Source organism: Siniperca chuatsi, linkage group LG1 (assembly GCF_020085105.1).
Source record: "Siniperca chuatsi isolate FFG_IHB_CAS linkage group LG1, ASM2008510v1, whole genome shotgun sequence".
In the NCBI taxonomy this organism is placed as follows: Eukaryota; Metazoa; Chordata; class Actinopteri; order Centrarchiformes; family Sinipercidae; genus Siniperca; species Siniperca chuatsi.
In genome coordinates, this window is record NC_058042.1 from 18,738,696 (window position 1) to 18,756,317 (window position 17,622).

General features: G+C 39.1%; 1 protein-coding gene across 5 annotated transcripts in view; it reads left to right on the top strand.

The window, feature by feature from the left end:
* The window catches only part of furina (furin (paired basic amino acid cleaving enzyme) a), an 85,919-nt gene that overhangs the window by 25,990 nt on the left and 42,307 nt on the right, over nucleotides 1-17,622 (top strand). For all 5 annotated transcript variants that reach the window (XM_044206876.1, XM_044206900.1, XM_044206885.1 and 2 more), the window contains one exon: nucleotides 11,834-11,932. In XM_044206876.1, the coding sequence (XP_044062811.1) occupies nucleotides 11,834-11,932 (99 nt within the window). The remainder of the gene's footprint in view (nucleotides 1-11,833; nucleotides 11,933-17,622) is intronic.

Sequence of the window (17,622 nt, forward strand, 5' to 3'; positions counted from 1 at the left end):
GAACAAGCGTCTGATTGATATTATTTTTGTACCGGACCCAGCGCAGCTTTATTTGACAGGGAGCTGAAATAAAGGCAGCCATGTCATATGAGTTTAATGTTCCTTGACAAGGCAGTGACTGCTTTTCATTCTCATAATGTAGACGAGACCCAAGTTGTTTTGCGCCGCGCTGCTGTCTACTATGAATAATTCTCTGTTGTAACTGCATTCAATATCTTGCCCCGATTGCTGAATAATTTTTTGGTTGGAAGAGCTCATTTGTTCATACTGCCTAGGGAATGGAAATTATGAATAATTTTGTTGATCGACATTCACCCACATAAATGAACACATCAATTTCAGATCAGGAGGAACAAAGCGTTGTGGCGTGTGCGGCAGCAGTGTTGGCTGCAGCTGGACCCTGTTTGTGTGTGACTTCTATGTTGATTTGCTTTCATAAGATTAGAGAATGAGATAAAATAAACAGTGATGACCCATTGAAAGCCCAATCCAATTTCTCTGAAATAGACTCACTGCTTTCAGCTAATTTCAGATCTACTTAATTGCTGTTGACAGTATTTTCACTCCGCTCCATTGTAAATAAAAGAGTACCATACTGATTAACATTGGCTCATTATTCTCAGGACAAGTCCGTGTAGCACACCACACAGCTTTCATTCAAGTTGCCAGGACAAACTGCACTTCATTAACTCATCTGTTTCGCTACTGCGTTCATTTTGCCAATAGTAACTTATAGGTGGAGTTTTCTTTTTAACAAAGTTGCTATTTTCTTTTCAGTGTTTTTCACACAAATGCATTTTGTGTATAATTGAGATCTTACAGTACATGTTGAGTGCATTTCCTTCCTAATAAAACATTTTTAAAGTTAATTTGTCCTGCATTGTTTACATCCACGTGTTTGTGATGGCAGCCTTCTTCCCTGCCTTTGCTGGCGCAATAGTGTGAAACAATTGGCAGGACTGTGCATTGTCACCCACATGCACGTGCGTCCTCATGCACAAACAAAACGGGGACCCACATGTAAAATTGTTGCTCCGTAGCACTTCTAGTGGCTAAAAATGCCAACATTCATTACTCACAAAAATGTTCTTATGTCAGGCTTTTTCTGTCTCTACTGAGCTGATTTTTGATATTTTGCTATGGAGTGGATGTGGGAAAACATAAACCAGCAGATAACTTGTTTTCATAGTCACATCTGAGAAATTATCCCATTGTTATCAACAGTGATTAAAATCCTTCCTTTGAATGTCAGGGTATCCAAAAAGAGATTCTACAAATCAGATCCAGCCAGTCATTATGTGCTACATGGGTGTAACATGCTTTAAAGATGACTAAGATATTCAGGGAAATGATCCTTTACTTACAGGATGTCCTTTGGTTTCTTTCAAGAGATAAATATCAAAAGTGCTTTCAGAAATGGTCCGTGGCAGTTTCCTGGTACTGTTCACAGTTGTGATGCAGTTCATCTATGGGAAATGTTGATGTCAGTGCAGAGCTTAAAAAATGTAATCTCTACCATGTAGCTGGAAAATGGGTGTGCCCGTAATGTGCCTTTTATGTAGTGTTGATGATCTGTATCATTGTGCTGGTCACATTGTGCAGACTGCCCTCCCCTCAGTAAGGGTAAGCCGATTATTAGGAAGTGTTGTAGAAAAATATATTCATTTCACTTTTTTGTGTTACTTTGCTCACACATAAAAGTACTGAAATAGTCACAGAATAAATTTTTGGCCACATCAATTTCTCACCTATTGCCGCATGTTTATCTGTGAAATTGATGTTGGGACAGATTTGAGCATTAGGAAGACAAAGTGTGTGTGACTTTGTGTGTAGTGGCCTATAAGGCACCAGTTACTCATTATTGGATCAAATTGACCATTAAGTCTGGAGAGGAAGCAGCAAGAGGATTTTGTCCAAATGCAATAGAAGCAGGAAGCTCCAGCTTGTAGTCTTCCCTCGAGCAACACAATAGCAGTACAGATAAGTAATGACTGACATCCAGCCACAATGATGTGCTCAACAATTTTTCGAAACCACCAAGATGAGATGCACTTTGCATACCACATCTACATCAGTTATGTCTGGTTGGTGTCATGTTTTGAAAAGGCTTGTGACACTATAAAAGAATACAGGGCATAAGAAAAATTGTTTTGCCTTCCTGAGGATAATCTCTTGCAAAAATCACCCATTTTATTGTTTTTTTTTTTTTTTTTAAGCTTTTTTCTGAGTAAACCAAATACTTTATCACAATCTCTTAACCTCTTAGGATATACCACACTATCAAAACTGATCCTTGACTGATCTCCATGGAAACAACAGTAACAAACAAGTCTTGGAGGGCCTCCCCTCTTCCATCTGTTCGATGGATCTTGTTTTGTGAGCTGTCTTTCTTTCACCCCACTTCACCTACAGTGCACAGAGGAGGAGTACAATGAGTCTGAGGCTTTCTGTAGAGTGAGGGGATCACAGGCTGTAATGTGTGTAGACTCGGGCGTTGGCAGCGTTAGGATGAAGTTGTGGCCCAATTTCATGTGGGCGGTGTGCAGTGGGACACGTTGGAATGACCAAACCAGCAATAATGAGTTGTTTGACATAGAGTACTTCCACAACGTGTAAAAGTTGACAGATTACTATTTTCCTTGTCAGTTTGATCGGTTTCTTTTTTTAACACAACAAAAATGCCAAATGAAATAACAACTACAATGAAAATGGAGGTGAATTTATTTCTTTATTGAATGCACTTTTCATTAAACGGGAAAGTCCGTCTCATACAAATGTGGAAGCATAATTTCCTCTTCACATTTTTCTCAGTCAATCTCAAAATACTGCTCATGACAGTCCATTAAATTTAAGTGCAGGGAGTTGGCTACCTGTGGTGGGTGCAGAGACAAAAGTGCCCAGTCCTCTGTGGAGGGAGAGGACAGTGATGGAAATGTTTTAGATGGAGAGTTGTTAGGAAATTAAGAGTGTACAGCTTTCTCAGATGGTCCCTGCGGTCCTTAATTGGGGTCGGAAGAACCTGTATGATATTTCTCTCCAGCAGCAGAGCTCTATCAGTGCTCTAAGAGCAGAGAGGGGAGATAAAATTAGATGCCAGAGTTAAATCTTATTAGCTCCTGTCCCACTGGCAATCACCTTTTGCACTGTCTTGTGTGTGTGTGTGTGTAAAAATGCAACAGGTTATTAATGAGATGTTATATTTGAAATGAAGACTCTTGCAGGTACGTGTGTTATTGCATTTATAGCCCAAGTGCTCCTTTGCCACTTTTTAACGCACTGTTAACTTAATAGAAACCGCTTCAGATTCAGCTGTCAACTCATTGTCAAGGACATTACCCCTGTGTATACCTCCTAAACTGACCTTAAAACTCTCCCCTCACTGTGCTAGAAACCTCAAGTGTTTTTAAAACCGAAATCAGGTGACAAGACTAAAAATTTCAGCCTCATCATTTAATTCAGTGGCTCTCGTATTTTGAGACTCACAGCTGTAGTATCAGTGCTCATGCTTATTCATCAGTGCATATTAATTCTGTCCAACCCAGGATTTTATGCAGCGTGCTTTCATGTCTACTTATATAATGGCGTTTCTTTCAGGCAACCAGTGAAGACTCCGAGGAAGTGGCTGCATCCGGCCAAGAAATAGTCCGGCACATAACCCCCCCTGTAAAACCATGTGTTGTTTTTACACTTTGGTTTTACGGATAAACAATCGAGATATAACGTGTTAAACAGTGAGCTTTAGAGGTGCTGGTAGGCGGATTTGTTACCTTTTGAACAGAGCCAGGCTAGCTGTTTCCCCGTTCTCATTCTTTGTGCTAAGCTAAGCTAACTGGGTGCTGGCTGTAGCTTCATATTTACTATACAGTGTATACTGTACAATGTCAACAATGGGTAATAATTAAATCAGTACACTGTATGAAAAAACATTTGGCCAGTTATCAACGGGAATACGTAAAAAAACATAGGAAAGTTAAAAACAAAATGAACCCTGGAGTGCAAAATGCCTCCCCAATATTCCCAGTTTTAAAGAGTAGATTTTTTCATTATGTTGGTCAGTTTTACTGAACTGTTTTAATACAGATTCAAAGCTCAGGTTAGATTTAGTATTCCCTCATGGTGTCAAAAGCAATCATACAGTTTGCACTCCCAGGGATAGAACTGCCTCCCTCGTGATTAAAAACTTGCTTCCTCCCTGTCCCTCTCCAATTTCCTCCATCTCGGTTTAGCGTTCTCTCCTTTTTACACGCACACATGCACAGAGTGATGGATGCAGTTGAATTCCTCCACTAATGAGAATGAGCTCATCAAGGCATCTGCATAAGAGTTGACGACATGTTTGGAGAGATTATCTCTGAACTGTTAATAAAACTCTAATGGGGCAACCTTTGATTTCCAGCAGACTGATCATGAAAAGTTTCTGTCTCTAACATATACCAGACAAGTGTGATTTAGAGATTCCTCATGTTGGAAGTCTTGTGACACTGATCACACAGCAGACTGTTGGGCCAGTTCTTTTTCATTGTACACTTATTGATGATGTATTGTCTTTGAAAGTCCATTATTTTAGGTTGAAAGGTTTAATGCATCAACTCCCTTTTTGAAGACCACGTGAGTTAGATTATCTGTCATTCTCTGAACAGGTTACGCCTGAAGACTTTGCTACTGAAGGACATTGTGTTAGATTAGTGCAGTGGTTTTCAAAGTGCGCAGAGGCACTGCAGTGGCCTGGGAGGTGATTACAGAAAAATAGAGTTTTAAATATTAATGAAAATAAAATGTTACTTAGAGTAATTAACACTGTTGCAGCACCACCTCTGCCATCACAATTAAATAAAGTAATACACAAAGAAAGGCAAGCGGTTGCACAAACATGGATACTGCATTTTTGACTGGGTGAAACTGAATCAGGTGCTGTGGATGAATCATATCTTGCACTTGACTTTTTCTGTTACTAGTGAATGCTGTTGCCTGTTGTACATCAAATCCTTCAGCAGCTGACTTTCCAGATTCAAGAAGCACTGGAGGAAAAGCCTGTATCCCAGGTTTCTTCTTTTTCAGAGGAAACATGCTGAATTTCAGTTGGAAAGACCAGACAAATTATTTGAAAGTTACAGTTAAAGCCTAACTACCCTTTTACAAAGTCACCTGTCCCATTGGACCTCCACCAAATTGCATATGATAGCTGAGGAATTGATTCTTTCTTGTGGGATGGATATGGTGTCAACTGCACTGAATGAAGCAAGTAATGGATGGCTGTTTGACGGCGCTGTGCAATGTCATGTAAATGATATTTCAAAGGAATTAAGTCCTCGGCTCATAGAAACGATTCAAGTGTAGAAGTGAATTAAGCCCTGATCAAGGCTGTGAAGACATTTTTAGCTGTTTTTTTGATGTGTTGAAGCTAAGTTGTTGAACGTGACCTACCAGACTTGTTCCTTAGAGACGCTGCAAGAGATTGAGGCGAGTAAACTTGATTTTTATTTTGAATTGTTGGAGTCTTCCCATTGATCACAGGAGCACATCTTTGCTCTGAGAGGTTATTTTCAAAAATACTCAGACTGAGGTCAGAACGACTCGGTCAGAAAGCCTTTCACTGCAGCACCTGCTGATTGCACTTCTGCTCAGGATGGACCAATTCTTTGAGATGACATCTGTCTCCACCCTAGGCCAAAGGGTCAGGGTCTCACTCAGTCAGTCAGTTCTGGTCTGGTGCGGGAGTGAGAGCGTTCAATCATTGGCCAGAGGGTCATAGCCATTCTTTCCTTCTACCACGTCAATATGTTTTTTTCTTTTGTCAAAGACTGATATGAAGACAAAACCATTTGAGACTGAATAGCAAAAGGGGAAATATCCATAAGCATGACCAAATATCCATGACTTCGCTAATCAGGTCACTGGCCACGTGGTCTTCCAATAACAGTGGGGAAACAGTAGAGCACCGAGTGATTAGGTGTCTGCTTCTCAAATGTATTTACTTTTCTATAACTGATTATAATGGTCTGTATGAAATCTGCACAACCGGGGCTGTGGTGTTGTAAAACCTACATAACTGTGTATGTGTGCTGTTTTGTGCTTATCTGTCTTTACCCTTGCAGCACCATAAAGTGTTAGTCATCTGAGGACAGCTCTCATCGACCTGTGAGCTAACAGCCCTGCAGCAGTTCTGCCATGACACTGTTAACTTTTTTACATGCTCTTACACTCCATAAAGCTGAGGTGTGCAGCAGTGGACGAGTTGCTATTGCAGAGACCCAAGGTGGATAGAGCATACGATAAGATAATATTTTTTTTATTAGTAATTAGAAATAAGCAAACCCCAGATTTCTCCCAGTTTTGGATATATTTGTACCATTTGTGTCTTGTTTTTATGTATATTTTGTTGTATACTGTGATTTGTATTACAAGCAGCAAGAATCACTGTTTTTATTTGATTACATCAGTGTATTTAGTATTTATCTTAGTCTTGGTACAACATTGACATTTACGGTGTACCTACAAGTTAATAAATAGTAAAAATGTCAGCATTGCATCACATCACAGCATGTCTGTCAACATGCACCAGTGTTGCTAACAAGTAAACATGTTTCCCTGAAATTACGCAGGTACCCTTTCACAACAGTTAAGAAGAAGCATAAGCTGTTTCATGAAATATGGCTGATAATGTAGCAGCACTGCAAAGATGTGTGTCCCTCACCCCCACCTCACAACACACACACACACACACACACACACACACACACACACACACACACACACACACACACACACACACTCCATCTTAACACCACCACCATTCAGTTAGCTCTTTTCCACTACAGGAACTTCACGACCTGTAACCTGGAGCTTCCCATAACCTGAACTTGTGAGAACCTGTAAGGTCTAGGTTCTAGGTTCTGCCTGTTTTTCCCTCTGTGTTTTACAAACCAGAGCGTTTCATCACTGTCATTGAAAAGGTGACACTGTACGGCGACACCGGGACAGACATCGTCATTTTTATGAAGTGTTTGGTAGGCAAGTGCAGTTCAATTGTGGGACTGACAACAATGGGGGGAACAATGTCACAATATAGATTACGTCAGTAATGTTAAATCAATAGAAAAGCCCCACAGCGCAGTAGGAGGTTGACAGATGGAGAAAAAGAGATGTCGCGAGAGTGGCGAAGCAACAGATCAATCATTTCTGATCTTTTCTTCAAGCTAAAGCGATTTAGCATCTGGTCGTGCTGCTCTGCTACTTATTGGGGAAAAATAGCTCACTATTGAAAATGTTACATGATTTCAAAAATACTAACACTACCCGCATGTTAACGGGAAACGTAATTAACTTATTAACATACTCCTCAGCACTGTGCACACAATCCAAAGTTTACATGGACAAATGCATAACAAGGCAGCGAAACTCATTGATTTTCTTCCATCTTCTCACATTTTTTCTTAATGTGAGACAAGAGCAAAGTCAGGTGCAAGCAGAGGAGAGAGAAGTGGAACTTAAAGGTTTTGCTTGAAGAGAGAGGTCCTCTACAGTCTTGACCGGAGGGGGAATGTTATTTCATTGGGGATCCACAGTGGTTCAGAAATTGGGACCAGGTGACTGATAGCAAGGTTGCAGAAGTGGGAAAGCTAATCATCTGCAAACAGCAGAGCACGTAGCACAAGGTAATCTGATGTAAGCAGAATAATTTTATTTGCTTTGCAGATGAAATAAGAGTTCAGACTAAAGGAGATATAATATTGGCAAACGAAGGAGGGATTAACTAGTCCAAGAAATCATTGTACAGAAGCATATAAAAGATGTATTTAAAGATGTGGAATGTCTATTTTATTGTCTGGTGATAGAGACATGATAATCACATGATCCCCAGAAGAGAAAGTCATGGCTTTTGTGCACAGTAACCCTCAGTCAGGTACGAAACATTGAACCCCCCCCCCCCGCGCGGTCATTGGGGTTTCCACAGCTGTCCTCTCTACTCAAATGCCCCATATTTCACCATCCTATTTAATCCACTTCTTTTTGTCAACGCCACTAAATGTACTAATCTAACTTCTTGAGAACAATCAAGGTAAATGTTGGACTGTGCTAAGAATCATAATCTGTATTTAATGTATAAACGGAGTAGAGGAATGTGTCTGGCAGCTAGTTGAAAATGGACTGTGTTGATAAATAAGGTAGCTTGTGTTTTCTTTATAAGGCTTTATAAAGTTAATAGTTTATTACTACATGAAATAGTTGTATTTGGACACAATTTCTGCATTCTAGCCACCACTTCACCTACATCTGTGTACATCTCTACAGTGTAAATAATACCAAAACTGTCGATTTTAGCTTACATTCTTTTATCAAGTTCATATACAACATAGATGCCAAATAAAACTAAAGGTTAATGAGTAAGGAGAGACATAATGACTGCTGTAGGACAAATAATGAAGGGGGGGCATGACGAGAGAACATGTAATGACTAAGTGTAGTTTGGCAGAATGGCAGACCAGCTGTGCAAACTCATTTTCAGGTGCGTGGGGGCAGCTCGATCAGCTCTGCCCTGCTTTAAAAGAAACTGTTGGTTATGTCCAGCTGCCGCTGTGGCGTTCTGTGGCCCTGTTCTACCCATTCAGCACACTGAGTAATTAGACTCCAGCCCCATTATATAAACAAGTTGCTGAACTATTTCAGGAGGCTATATCACTTGTGCATGCTCATTTTCTCAATTTATCTCAACCCGCTGATGCACAAACAAAATATGGTAATGCCCTACATCCTGATGCCCTTAAATCAAATGCAGGTAAATGTCAAAACTGAAAGGAAATGTGTCATGATTGATGTGTCCATGGTTTTAACTGCAATAATGGCTTCCTGTCAAGTGGAATTACCAAAATCCACAGGCTTTGTTCTTGACATTCATGGCTCCATATGGAAAACAGTTTCATATCATTTCATTGCAGCCCCCAAATTTGTCTCCAGACATTGTTTGGCTCTTTGTAAAACATAATTGTGTCAACAGTCACAGGAGATGAGACACCAGACCTTTTTGATAAGTGCTTTCCCACAAGGTAAATTTGGCAGGCGGGAAGGGAGCAAACATGCAAACAAACCAGCAGACAGTAATTTTCCACTGTCTGTTACCGTGCATTTTAATGAGGTTGATGGATTAATACCTCACTTCAGTAATAGGCCACTCAGAGAGCACCGGTTAAGCCTGTTGTGCTCTATCAACGCCCAGCTTATCGCATCAGTAACGGTCACTCACAAGTCCTGAACGTCTGTTTCCACATAATTTTTCCATCTAAATGTCTTTGTCGTAAATGGGCCTTTTTTCCAGTGGAAAGCAGTTAAACCCCACAGAAACAATGTTGTCCTGAGATTAAATGGTCGAAAATATAAGCTCTTAAGTGTTGTTGCTGATTGCCAGATGATTGAGCTGCAGGGTAGACATTTAGCAGGAGTAGAATGGACTTCATTTTGTTGAGCGAGGTGAGCATGTGTGTTTGTGCATATGTTTGAAACAGTTAAGCTGTTTTTAATGTAAGGTGACCTTTGTCCCTGTATATGTATATGTTTGCATTTATGCAAATGCACAAGGTCTTTTTTTGTCTGAAGACTAGCAGTAGCAGAGAGAGAAAGGGATTTTCCAGTTGACAAAAAGTAAAAGTGGCACTGTTTAAGGAAAACCCAGCATGTGTTGTGGCTGCATTACAATTTGTTAATGCTACTGCAGTTGGACATATTGTTGTTTGTGTATTCTACACTGAATTGCATAATGCAGTTTCATACAGAATTAGTTTAGAAAGAAGTTGTTTCTCTTTGATTCTAATTTTCTGACAGCAAAACCTGATGTTTATCTCTATCTTTTTTTAATTCTCTCAAACTGCTTTGTTGTCGACCTGGAAATAACTGACATTATGCTGTCTATGGGATATCATGTCTAATAGATGAAAATGGGCCCCGAAATGCAAGATGCACCACCAAGCTGTTTTTGCTTTAAACTGTGATAAGTTATCGTTGAAAACATTGGCTGAATGGATGAATCGACCATCAAGGCTTTGTCTTTAAGTATATCTTTTCATTGGTTTTAGCGATAATTTGAGTTCCTTAATAAATCCTGCCACTCTCGACCCATGTTTTTGATCAGTGTCCCTCCTCCCAGGCTCTTATCTGGGCTAACACAGTGGACCCACTACCTGCTGTTATTCTTCTCTTCTCCAGAGAAAGTACCGCTCAGCTAATGCTTTTGGATGTCAGCGTTTTATCCCCTTTTATGTCCTGCATTTTCTCTGTGGTCTTGTTCTTTAGTGGTTTTATACACACACACACACACACACACACACACACACACACACACACACACACACATCCAAGTACAAGTGTACACACACAGAGACTTGTGGTGGTGGTTCCACCTCTGTGCTGAATATCACTGTAAAGTGTCTTCCCTCTTGGCTATTGCCTCCCTATTGTCCACTGGCTTTGTGTGCAGGGGCTTTTTTTGTCAGGCTGGCTGGAATCGGCCTGTTTACCGTGATTAAATGAGAGTAGAGGAGGTTGCGGGACTGAACCGTAACTCTTTTAGAGTGGAGGAAAGTTGCTGTATACACTGCAGTAGCTTAGCTCAAGCTTTGCTGGGACACAAAGCAAATGTTCCTTTGGATTCATGTTTTCATATCAGACAGCCACATGTGTACCGTGTTCCCTTAGTCTAGATTAGGGTAGCGACTAGTATTTTTTATTTTTTTTTCCAAGCAAGCAGATCCTCACATTTGAGGGGCTGTAACCAGCAACTGCTGGTCTTTGACATGATAAATAATTTAAATTATTATTGGGTTATCAAATTATATTCTCTGTCAATCAATTAATTTGCTAATTGTTTAAGTACTCGTGTAGATTCACACAACATATTCTTTAAGTAAAGTGTGTCACTGCTCAATATTAATGACCTTGATTACAGAGTGTAAATAACTGGACTGGGCACAGAGGTTTATGGGTTATGTATCGGGTTTTCCACAGGAGAATATGTCAGTCGATGTGTTGGTACCAGGAGTTGGAGAGGGTTATTGGGAATGAAAATGGAAATTGGGTTCTCTAATTGTGAGCACACCTTTTACTGGTTAGTGCAGCCCATTAACCTCACTTGGCACCGCAAAATGCTGAAAATAATGATTTGCAGCCGCGAGGATTGGGAGGGATTTGTTGAACTCATATCACTGGAATAGAAGTTTGCTATAGAGAAAAGGGCAATCCAAAAATCAAGGGTTTTTACACAGGGCTTGCTGTAACTTGAGTCAAATAACTTGATGCTGCTTTAGTTGATGCAGAGATAGGACACTGCGGTTAACACTGCCTTGGTCTCAGTAAAATAAATTCATAAATAATGGATTTACTGTATGTAGGTATTTATTTATTTATTAAATGTTTCGATCCAGGCAGTTATACATATAAGGGCCAACTTCACTGTGTAACCAGTGTGAAGGTCAGATGTCTATATGCACATTTCTGTCAGGTAGCCTGGATTTGATGGGTCTTCATTTTTAGTGCAACATAATCAGAGTATCTGAACTGCATATAGCTATTTAACAAGAAGTACATTTCTTAAATTAATTTCACTATACATTATTTTGTTATGCAGTTGTGTATTGTCCACTGTTGTGTACTGACTGCTATTCTTAACCATTCTCTAGTTTTTTGACATAGTGGTTTAGTGGTAGAGAAAAGTACAACTACCATGACCAGAGTAATTTCATTCTTTATTGAAGCTATTATCACATGTAGAGGTATTATCAGATTACAGAGAGAGAGAGATGTATGGCTTTATGTGATAACTGATCATATCTCCTTGTCTTTTTAGGTATTTGGTGATTATTATCACTTCCGGCATCGTACAGTGGTGAAGAGATCGCTGTCAGATCACAGGGGTACCCAAGTCCGTCTACAAAAAGATCCCAAGGTAAGAAGTTTATTTCAGGAGCTACAATTGATGGACTGTGTTCATGGATGTGAATGAGGTTTATTGATGTTTTGGAGTGTGCTGTGTGGGGAGAAAGTGTGTGAGGTGTGGGTACAGTTGTATTTGCAGTGCGATCCATGAGTGATGGTGTAGCTATGGATAACATGGTCAGAGCTCTTTTCTTGCCTTTTGAGAGGAAATGCAACTGAATCAGGTTTTTAGTCAGCATTTGACCCTGTAAAACTTAGTTCATCCTCTCTCTGCACTCAGAATGAGTTGTTTAAAGCTTGTAAATACTCCTTTACATTTAGTTTAAGTTTTTAAAAAAAAATTGGATGTTTTTTATATCACTTGCTGTGGTTCCAGTGTAATCATGTGATTATTATTTAGCCATATTTTAGCGAAAATATTACATATACATTGTGTTTGGAACATGCTGAACATTTCGGTGGATATTGGAGACGGGAATTATGCTGGTTTTAGAAATATCTAAATGCTTGTAACATTATTTCCACAATGCAAGGTTTGTCACATTATTGTGACAAATGCAAAAAATGTGACAACCTATAGTATATAGTTGATAGGGCTTTATGCTTTCTGCATAAATTACTTAAACCAATTACCTTAACATCATCCTCTTAACTTGTGATATTAATGTTCAGTATTTTAGCTGTTTATTCACCCATTGCTGTTTAGAATTGTATTTTTGAAAATTATATGGGATTGATTCATCATTTAAAATCTTAGAAAGCTAATGTTTGGCGATTTGTGGTTAATTGTTCAGTCAGTCTACTAAATGACCATGTTATTGTATGTAGTACAGGGTGAGAGGCACAGTAGAAACAAAGAGGAATACAGTAAGCTAACAGCCACAGGGCAAAGAACCAAACCCTCAGCCCTCATTCGTCACCTTTTGTAAATGGCTGTCTCAGACGAGCTACAGTGTTCACACTGCCTGTTTTCCTTTCACCTGAGTGCTCGAAGGTGAGCTGTGGATGCTCCATAGATACATACACTCCTCTGTGTCTCTGTGAAACTAGTTCCGCCTCCTTGACTGATCTAATTTGGAATTTCACATTTCTGTATTTTCATTGCTGTTTGAAGTTAGTTTGAAAATGAGTCTGTGTCCTAGCCCATCGGGAAGGACAAAGGGAAGAGTGTGAAATTAACATTCATAGCTGTGGGAATACAAGGGAGCGTGCGGCTCAGAAAGAGGATGTATGAGTACTTTTTAAAGAATCAGATAAGCCCCCCAACTTCTGAAAATACTTTCATAAAAGCTGACTGACTGAATATAACAATATAAAAACCTTAACAACAAGTAGGGTAGTTTGAAAAGCCTTATGACCTTTTATTTTTGAGTCTACCTAATTAACATTTTAAAATTGCTAAATATCTCACAGCATCAAAGTAAATGCAGCTGAAGTGAGATGAGCAAAGTAAGAATCAGAAATATAAAAATACAGCATGTAAAGCTTTTTTTAAAAAGAAAATACTATTTTAATCTGCCAATTATTTTTTTGATTAATCGTTTGATTGTTTGGCCTATAACATCAGAAAGTAGTTTCAAAATGCCCATCACGATTTTCTAGAATTGATCTTTTACTTAAAAAATGACTAATAAATTATCAATTTTGAAATGGTTTTAAAACTTTAAAAGGATTGCATTTATACAGCTTTACAATTTGCCTCCCATTCACACACATACATATAGCAGCAAGCTACCATGCAAGGTGGTGACCATCAGGAGCAATTTGGGGTTCAATGTCTTGTGGACAGGAGGAGCCGAGGATCGAACCGCCACAGCTTTACTTCCCATAATATTTTGTGTAATGTCCCTTATTTTTTTCTATAATATCCGTGGACAGCGGAGTGTCTATTGTTGTTATGACTGAATTCAGTCATCCTCTCTTCATCCACAGTAAACCCTAAAGTTTACATGTCAGTTTCAGTTGACAGCAGCACTTCAGAGCAGCTATGTACCTGTTAAATGTCACTGAAACGAAGACAAAGCAGTCACTTTGGGGAAAAAAACAACTGCTGACTGCTTTTTATTTGTTTGTGCTCCTCCATGATTCACTGGCTGACAATGCTGTGCATCAGGCGAACGTTTAAGTGTTTTAACAGATGCAGTAGGGCGCTTTTGACAGCTGGCCTACCCAGAGCACAATGGGTTATGAACAATGAATCTGAAACGGCTTGGGCTTTGTATAGCTAATAGTGATCAGTTGACTCTAATACTGATCCAGCAGACTGAATTCAGAACAGGGAGGAAACAAAGAGCCAGTCTTGTGTTATATTTTCTCCTTCTCCTGATGATGGAACCTACCAGCACTTGGTGAAAATGTTTTCCCCATTTCTCTGCCTTCTCATAAGACTGTCTCTTCTTCTTTCTTTCTTTCTTTCTCTGTAATCTAAATTGTGTCCAGTCATTTCAGTAAATAGAGAATTTCAGGACAATTATAGTGATTTAGATAAATCTCGATATAAATCTAGTGCTACTGCAGAAGCATTATATACGTCAAAACTAAAACAAAAAGTTAATGAAACAAAAAGTTAATGAAACCTGCCTTAATGTATGATTAATGGCCATGATATCATGCTGTGCAGCTACACAGTACCGGTGGACACTGTGAATAGAGGAACTTCTTCTTTTTTTTTTTTTTTGCATCCATGTTAGGAATGGTCCACCTCCCTCTTTGGGATTTCCTTAACACTGCAGCTCCATTTCCTGTTGTTGAATTCTTTTTTTCCCACAGCACCTCAGAGAAAGTGGAAACCATTCAAGCGGGGTCAGGTCAGCTTGTCAGTACCTACAGGAATTTACAATATTTAGTTTAATATATTTGTTTATTTAATCAAGGGAGCTTTGCAAATACTGTAATAGCGTGCAGTTTTTACAGAATCCCTTGGTTTTTGTGCATGGACTCTCTTGCATCTCAACATCGATACATTTCTGTAACTGTGCTGCAATTAACTCTCTAATCAAATTTTATTCACATTTGCATCAGCTGCACAGTTTTTCTGAAAGGGGAAAACATTGCAAAAATATTCCTAATAGGAGGAACTTTAAATCCTAGAGAGACGCAGCTTTTTAAAGTGGTCGAGATGAAGCCTGAACAAAAGGCTCAGTGAACTCCCTTTGAAGAGTGTCTAATTACTGACAAAAGCTCCTGGACCTCTGCCAGATCTCATAGACTGGCTAACAGAACCCTGTTAATAGGGTCTATTGAAGATTTAAAGCTTGGATCTATCTACTACCTCCACGCCTTCTACTGTCTTCTGTTTTTATTCTGCTGTTGCTTTGTTGTTTTTGTTGTTGTTGTTGTTGTGGGCACTTGGCTTTGCTTCAGTGTTTTTGTTTGGTTAGTTGAAAAGAAGAGAAAAAATAGCACAGACATGGCAAAGCAATGCGTGGCTCAGAAACGTCGAACTTAACCATTTAAGTATCATTAATTTGACTGTGGTCGAGGCTATTATTGCCACTTTGATTACTATGGCAAGACTAGTAGCAGCTGTAACATAAAAAAGCTTTAGCATAAATAAAAGTGACATACTGTTCTGTACTATAATTGGTATTATGTTCCTTTATGGTAATGATGCTCTATTTGAGGTTTCCATTTGGCCTCAGGAAGGATGCTATGTTTGTATAATGAAGAAGGACGAAGCAAGTGGGTCGGCAAAATGAGTCAGGTGGGGAGTCTGTTTGTTGGACTCTCCACCTAAACATGAACTGAGCAGTCTGTTTGTGAACATTAGTTCTGCATTGGATCGGTCTGGACACAGGAGATAGACACCATTTTCCATTTCCAAAGCTCATTTATAATGAAAATGCTGTTTGTCAACTTCTGCGTTCTGTCACAAACTATTAGAGAATTTTCAAAAGGCTCGTAAAAATTGCAGAATAGAAAATGGAAATGTTGTTACACTCCTGCCAAAAGTAGGAAATCTGTTGATATGAATTATGAGTTTGGTGCCGAAAAGTATGACTTCTATTGTTTCTTGTTCCTGTTTACTCGGAATATTGAGAGGGAAGAGAGCATTTTGATGGAAATGAGGACTTTGATCTAATGTTCAGTTTAATATTTAAATAACCAATGTTCATTTTACAGAATAGTCATTGCACTGGCACACTATATTAAATATGATTGGTAAGTAATGTAAAGGTGAGATATACTCCTGTAACTCTATACAAAACTTACAATTGATCAGTGTGCTTAATGATTCATTTCAAGTAGTTTTTGCACTGGAACAATGTATTTCTTATAAATGGGTTAGGGGCATGTCTGTAACATTTCCTACACAGCTCAAATGTGACTAGAAGCAGTCATGTTGTCAGGAAAGGCATGAACAAGATTACAGAGTTCTTAACATATGATGGTTGTGGGTATAGTGTGCAAAATAATACCAAGGGAATTAAAAGTGACACCATGCTCCACAGTGATAATGAGATTGTTTACTGCGCCATGAAGCATTGCATCAAATCTGTTCCTTAAACTGTCTGTTGCCTTGTACATTACACATAAGTTCCTGTGTTGCCCCAGAACAATTATTGTGCAAACATTGCGTCTTTACTTCAGTATCCTGTCAAGATTGAACAGAGTCGGCATGTAAATTTTCCACAACAGAGACCTACCCTACGTATGTGTGAAAACAAGACAGGTTTCATACAGGATTTCATGTGTGCTTGAAAAGCAGATAAGGAAATAGAAGAGGGGAAATCACACACAACCGCCTTATGATGCAAGAGAAAAATAGCGTGTTTCTATCGGACTGAAAATCGCATGGACTTGTGTAATGATGTTGAATTTGGTCCTTGCATACAACTGAGTCTTTGTCACTCAGACAGTAGAGATCCTTTTCGGTCAATACTGCCATTTTTAAAAAAACAGAAAGCCAATATTAAAGCCTGACTGAGAGAAGCATGTCAACAACTGCCTTTTTGTCAATAAAAACCCACCCTGTGTAAAACTAATTTAGATGTAGTAATAATGTCACGTAGGAATAGGTTTGTGACACTCTAGGGATGTGAATCTCTTTTATAAACACGTGATATGGATAATATCAATAAAACACAGAGGCAGTAGGTAGGATACATGCATTTATTTTTTGAATGCGGTAGATAAGATTCCATTTCTTCTTCTTCCAAAAGTCCACATGCCGGCAACGGCAGCACAACGGAAAGGTTTATAGTGCCACTTTCCTTTTCCTTTTTTTAGACCTATTCTTAATTTATATTCTGAGCATATATAGTAAGGAGACTGTAAAATTTCTAATGGTGTGGAAATGGTTGGCTACTTTGTGTGTTTATCGACCTTTTTTGATGATCTTTGGAGTACAAATACAGACAGATTACTAGTTATTTCCTCTCACTAAAGCATATTGGCGGCCAGTTGGATGAAGTCTTTGCAACTTTTAATTGAAAACATTTGGCGACATATCCCGTCTGTTTGTCAGCTGTAGTTCTTTGACTTTGTGTCAAGGCCCATAATTCTATCACTCCCTAAGTGCACATGTTCAGTGTGAAAAAGTGGTCACCCAGTTTTGTGCGCAAACTGCCACAGCTGTACCTCACAGGGCTGACCTCATCTTTTCCCGGTAAAGAATCGGATGAATCCTGGTGGAAACGTTTCCTCCACTTAGACTGATTGAGCTTCACACCAATTTACTGGAGCAACACTAACACAAAC